This window comes from Aspergillus candidus (genome assembly GCF_002847045.1).
Source record: "Aspergillus candidus strain CBS 102.13 unplaced genomic scaffold BDW47scaffold_9, whole genome shotgun sequence".
NCBI classification, from domain to species: Eukaryota; Fungi; Ascomycota; class Eurotiomycetes; order Eurotiales; family Aspergillaceae; genus Aspergillus; species Aspergillus candidus.
In genome coordinates, this window is record NW_020194014.1 from 675,560 (window position 1) to 681,559 (window position 6,000).

At 46.9% G+C, this 6,000-nt stretch overlaps 2 protein-coding genes across 2 annotated transcripts; both read right to left on the reverse strand.

The window, feature by feature from the left end:
• Position 1: 1 nt before the first annotated feature.
• On the reverse strand, positions 2–1,098 carry BDW47DRAFT_123881 (ketopantoate reductase family protein; the record flags this gene model as incomplete). The annotated part of the gene is made up of 2 exons (XM_024816141.1): positions 2–843; positions 900–1,098. 2 exons carry the CDS (start codon positions 1,096–1,098, stop codon positions 2–4), a joined length of 1,041 nt encoding a protein of 346 aa, XP_024674404.1.
• Positions 1,099–1,781: 683 nt separating this feature from the next.
• BDW47DRAFT_135166 (putative flavin-containing amine oxidase) lies at positions 1,782–3,668 on the reverse strand (the record flags this gene model as incomplete). Its single annotated transcript, XM_024818266.1, has 2 exons — positions 1,782–2,849; positions 2,925–3,668. The coding sequence occupies 2 exons, from the start codon at positions 3,666–3,668 to the stop codon at positions 1,782–1,784; spliced, it is 1,812 nt and encodes a 603-aa protein (XP_024674405.1).
• Between the last annotated feature and the right edge of the window lie 2,332 nt (positions 3,669–6,000).

The window sequence follows — 6,000 nt, forward strand, 5'->3', positions numbered from 1 at the left end:
CCTATTGGTAGGGGTTATCGGCGCTAAACTTTGGCTCCCACAAGCCCTTGCTCTCCTTGACCTTGAGCTGCAAGCCCCGGAGCACGCCGTACACAGTCCGCAGCGTGTGCATCGAGACTCCCTTGTCCTCGCCCTCGCGCAGCGGCTCGCCCACGATGTTCTCAATCTCGATGAAGTTGCCCTTTTCAATGTCCTGGCACATGGATGGCTTGAACGCCGTGTGAAGCGGGTCGGTCCGGATCACGGTCTCGGGCAGGTCATCGGCAAGATCCGTGACGCCGTTGGCCCGTGCGGCGGCAATCACCTCCCGCATGATGGGCCGGATGAGGTCGTCGATGATATGCCCGCTCATCCGCATGCGTGGCGTGTCCAGTCGCAAGATCGTCGCGATCGAGTTATACGACGCGTTGTAGATCAGCTTGCGCCAGCGCGTGCGCCGAATGTCGGCGTCAAAGATGATGTCCAGCTTGCCGTGCGGGTTGTACACGTCGATGTAGCGCTTTGCCGCCTCTTCGGCCGCCTGCGCGGGGACCCCAGGTGTGCTAAAAGGTCCGATCTTCTGTTCGTCGGGGTCATCATGCAGGACGTACCCGTCAGTGCCCTGCATCGCGCCGATGTACGACACGCTGCTGATGATCGGGTTGTTGGGGAAACGTGCGACCACCGGTTTCTCGATGTTGAGACCGTTCTGGGAGAGAACGATGGCGCTCTTACCCGGCGTCACGGCGGGCTCAATCACATCGGAAACAGTGGGCGAGATGTCCGGAATGTTCTTGATCGTCACTAGGATGAAATCGAAGGGGGGCAGGTTCTCCTGTGCCACGTTCGGAACGGCCTTGACAACTGCCACTGTGTCAGCACAAGTAGATCCATCGCAGCGCCGGCCAGATTCCATATACTATGCGTCGGTCTCCATCCCTTGATGCCGTCACCATACTGGACAGAGTCGATGCTGATGCCGTTCTTCAGCACGGCCTCATAATTCGATCGAATGACCGCCGTGACTTCGGCCTTGCCCCCCTGCTGAAGTGCATAGGCGGACATCGTGCCGACACCGCCAGTGCCGACAACCAAAACTCTCGTCTTTTCCTGTGTCATAGTGGAAATCCCGCGGGGATAGCAGTGGTGAGCTGGAGCAACGAAGAAAGAGCGCGCCCGGAGCAGTCGTGCCGATCGCCGCAGGACTTTAAAAGGTGCAATTGGCTTGCCGAGAACAGACGACATGAAAACCCCCGGCGGTGATAACAAACTCCACGCCCACGAGCTTCGTTCTCCGGGCCCCGCCCCACTTCTTTAATACCACAAGAGGGGGAAACAATGGCAAGGGAAGCTGATAGGGCTCGCGCGGCGGTAGAGTCCGTGGCGGTCCACTTTTTCCGGGAATGGCATCTTACGGCGTAATCGCGCTGTCGACTGCTCCTGGTCTAGTGAGTCATCGACCTAGTTTGGTGCATGTTCTGACGTTCCCGCCAGGATCCTGAAGACAACCTTCTCCGTGTCTTTTCTTTTTCTTTTGCTCCTAGAAGCGGAAGATGACGAGAGGAGGGTTCGTTCTAACTAAACCTATGATGACAACGGTCGGAGACAAAAGGAGGGGGGAGAACAAAACATCATCGACGGTTTAATCCATCTCCCGGTAAATGGTTTATTCGCTGTGTAGTCTAATCCAGTAGTGATTAGGGTTTTTCAAGTTTACTGTGATATACTGGGCACAAGTTTGGAACAGCGGAAGACATTTAAGTATTGATATAATTTTTGCGCTCGATATATATTACCAGTGCTCACAGGTGTGAAGTGATACCTGCACTCAACTGCTTGACCACCTCCACGGCGGCTCGCTCTCCGCTGCGAATTGCACCCTCCATGTACCCCTTCCATTCTTCAGCAGTCTCAGTGCCCGCAAAATGCAGGTTGCCCGCGCTTTTGCGCAGCGCATCGGGGCCCAGTGTGTCGAGGACACCGGGGGTGAGCGCAGTGCATGGACAGCCCCAGCCCGACCACTCATCATTCACCCACTCGTATGTACTCATCTGGACAAACTCGTTGTCCAGGTTCAATGCACCAAAAAGCTTGGCAATTTGCTGCAGTAAGGCCTGCTCGCGCTCCTTGGCCGACAGCGCAGCCCAGGCGCGGCCGGGGTCACTCCCCATGAAACATGTCAAGATATACTTGCGATCCTCTGGGATGCAGCTGTCGCGAATCACACTGGCAGGGCCGGTGAACGACTGGGCGAGTCCGCAGAAGCCGGCCTTGACCCAGAATGGCGAACGGAACTCCATCATGGCCTTGGTGTAGTACCCGTAGGTGGTGGACGCAATCCACGCCTGCTTGGCCAGTGGCAGCGGGGGGTGGAATGTGATGGACTTCATGACCGGGCTCGGCACCGTGATGATGACCTTCCGGGCAGCATAGATGGCGCCTCTGGTCTGCACCTTTACGGTCTGGTTAGCATTTTGGATGATCGAGTGAACGGGGCTTGAGAGTCGGACGACGCCTTCTGGCAGCGAGGATGCGAGTCCCAAAGAAAACACTTGAGTACCCTGGCGCACTCGCAGATATTGCCCACCGTGCTTACGGTCGGAGCGCATCTGCAGCAGACCACCTCCAGACTTGCAGTAATTGAGAAAATAGAGAGCCGACAAGTCCTTGGGGTCCTGGCCCAGCATTGCGCGGGTCCAGACAGTCGCAGTATCGATTGCCACCTTGCTAGCTCCCCGCGAGCGTAGGTAGGCCTCGAACGTGATGGAGTCCAGTCTGGTATCCTTCAGTCTCCATGTGTCGAGTTCTTGGCAATCCGCCTCACACATGTCGCGAATGTCGGCTAGATGCGCTTTGGTAGCCTTGTCAAACTGTAAGAGATGTATTAGCTGCGCTCTTCCATCTAGCTCCATGCCACGGTCAAGGGTTGTGATGATTGGCCTTACGTTCGGGGGCTCTCCGTAGGGAAAAGGAGAGCAGTTGCCATCAGCGTCCTGCAAAACTATGTTCCCGTTGGTGTTTTGCTCTATCAATTCGGCCCCATACCGCTGCGCCAGAGCGTAAACCTTGCTCTGGTTGGAGTCGTTAATCCAGGCGGCACCCAGGTCAACCAACCCCTTGCCATCCTTGAGCGGCGTGCTCCAGGTCTTGCCACCAACGCGATCCCGGGCCTCGAGGATGAGACATGACTGACCCGCGCGCAGAATATCGTGGGTAGCAGTAAGACCAGCGAGACCCGCGCCGACGATGATAACGTCGGTCGTCTCTTTTGCAGCAGGCAGAGCAGGGGGGGTGGGAGGCTCGGGCTGGTTGATGACGGCGTCCACCTCGAATAGCCAGGAGGGCACCGCCAGCTTGGGGACCGGCAGAAGGGTGATGGCCGGCCGGTGTCCGCCAAGAAATCGTTGGATGTGACGAGTGTGCTTGCGATTGCCGGCGTCGTAATCAACGATGAAAAGATTGAGCTTGACGATGTCCTCAATGGAGGATCCTGCGGCGATGATGAGCTTTCGCAGGTTCAGCAACGCCAAATGGATCTGCGACTCGTAATCAGCAGGCACTAAGCCATGCTTTGTACTGCCTGGCTGGCCAGCGATATGGATCATCCTGTTAGCCGGGGCAATTGTCGCAGGCGAATAGCAAGCGCTGACAGTGTTGGAAAGATCCACTGTCTCGACGTTGGACCGCATTGTGAGGGAGGAAGGGGGTTGAAGGAGATGACTGAGGAGAGCAAGATCCAGCGCGGTCAATAGCCCTGATGCTATATATGGCGGCGGAGATATGAGCAGGGTAGATATGGCGCAGACCAACGATGTCATTGATCGTGCCATCCAATGATTTCATCCATTATCGTGACCGCTTCTCTGGCGGTACCTTTCGCTGGATTCCACCTGCACCTAGCTCGCGCTCGCTGTGACTTGTCCCCTGTTAGGGCATCCCACCGCCAGCAAGGGCGTCTCGGAAGAGCTTCCCCACTACCACAGCATCGCCCAGCAAATCAGAGGAGATCTATTGCGAGCAAAACTGGGAACTCGCATCACCTTGATGCGCCCGTCTCTGTAGCCTTACTCGCTCTCTCCCTGAGACCCCGCACCGCCGCGGTCACCTACCGCCGGGGACATTGGCCCCATGCAGCGAGGATATCAGCTAATTAAATAAACGGCCATCAAACGATGAGGGGGATATTCAGACCAGTAGACAAAACATGACTAGGACTAATCATATCCTGTAGTTAGAACAGTTCTAAACTTTGGAATATAGTAAATATGTAAACAGCAGCGTGCCGATTTAGGTGGGGGTTGGGATAGATATTATTTAGGCGGCTAATCCCCTACTTATTAACTATGTATATATGTTAAGTTGTATTTTATCTGTTCTTAGCTTCTGTTCTTGCTCTTTAGTAATTTATTATCTTTATTATTCTTAGATATTCTACTATTTCTTATCCTATTTTTTTTCTCTTTTTTAGTATTATTATTACTCTTAAGTATTTTATTATTCTTTATTCTATTATTTTCTTCACTACTCTTGAGTATTCTATCTTTTTTTATTTTATTACTTTTTCTATACCCTAGTATGGAATCGAGTCTAGGTATGCTGCATTTCTTCGTGTTCTTATTAGTCACGCCCCTGTGCCCACAGGTAGCCCTACCCCCAGGATCCTTTCTACACTGCTGTCTTGCCTGTCTAGATACTTTAAATTACTTTCTTCTTTTTCCTACTTCTTCTTAGTAATTATAAGAGAATTAAAATACTAGTAATAATATAGATTATATTTTCTTTTTCTTTTTCTTCTTCTCTTTCTTTTCTCTAAATCCCTGATATTATATAACTTATTAACTAACTAACTTATTAATCTATCTATTTATTATATTATTATTATAAATCTCTTTATTTATAAGAAGTCTTACTCTCTTTAGATCTGTTACTTATATAATTAGATTATATATTTAATTAAGTTACTTACTTATCTTACTAATTATTATATTTATTATTTCTTTATTATTATAAAACCTCTTTATAAGACTATACTAGTCTTTATATTATAATATTTATAAATTAATCTAATTTATAAGTCCTGCTTAGTATTATCTCTAGAAAATTTTTTAATTCTTGAATTACTAGTTTATCAGGGCTATTATTATATATATATTATTTTTATATCTTATAATCTACTAGTATTCTCTTATTATATTATTATAAGATATACTAGGATAACTAGTCTTATAAGTACTTATAAAAAGAAAATAAGAATCTTCTAGTCTTATTATAGGTTATAAGCTACTAGTACTTTTTTTAAAATAGAATAAATAATAATTTTTTTTAGATTATCTTATTTATATTTATTTTATATATATCTTAGATAGTTATTATAAGTAAGATTAAGATTATTTTTATATAAATAAAAAAGACTCTAGTATAAGATACTTATTTAATAAAGATTAAAATAAAGTAAATACTAGATCTAGATACTTGTCAAGACCCTAGGATCCCTTGATGCTTCTGCTGTACTAGTGTTAGTGACTTAGGTTATTTAAGATAAAGAACACCCTGTGATCTCCCTATCAGCTTATTAATAATAGATTTGTACTAATCTAAGGCCTTATATAGTAATTATACTAATTATATTAATTAATAAAGTGATTTAATAGTTTAAAGATAATTAATAAGTAAGAAGAGAAGTAAGATATATCAGGTATAAAAACCTGATTACTTAAATTAAGTATAAATAAGTAGAAACTAGACTGAATGTATACTCAGACTTGAAACTATTATTAAATATAACTAACTAAACTATAAATATAGGTAAATAAGTATTCTTATATATTCTTTACTTATATACTTCTTTGTATATCTCTTGAGATATATAGTAAGATATATCTAATTAATATACTTATTCTTATATACTTCTCTGTATACTTTTTAAAGGGTCATTAGGGTCATTAGGGTCATTAGGGTCATTAGGGTCATTAGGGTCATTAGGGTCATTAGGGTCATTAGGGTCATTAGGGTCATTAGGGT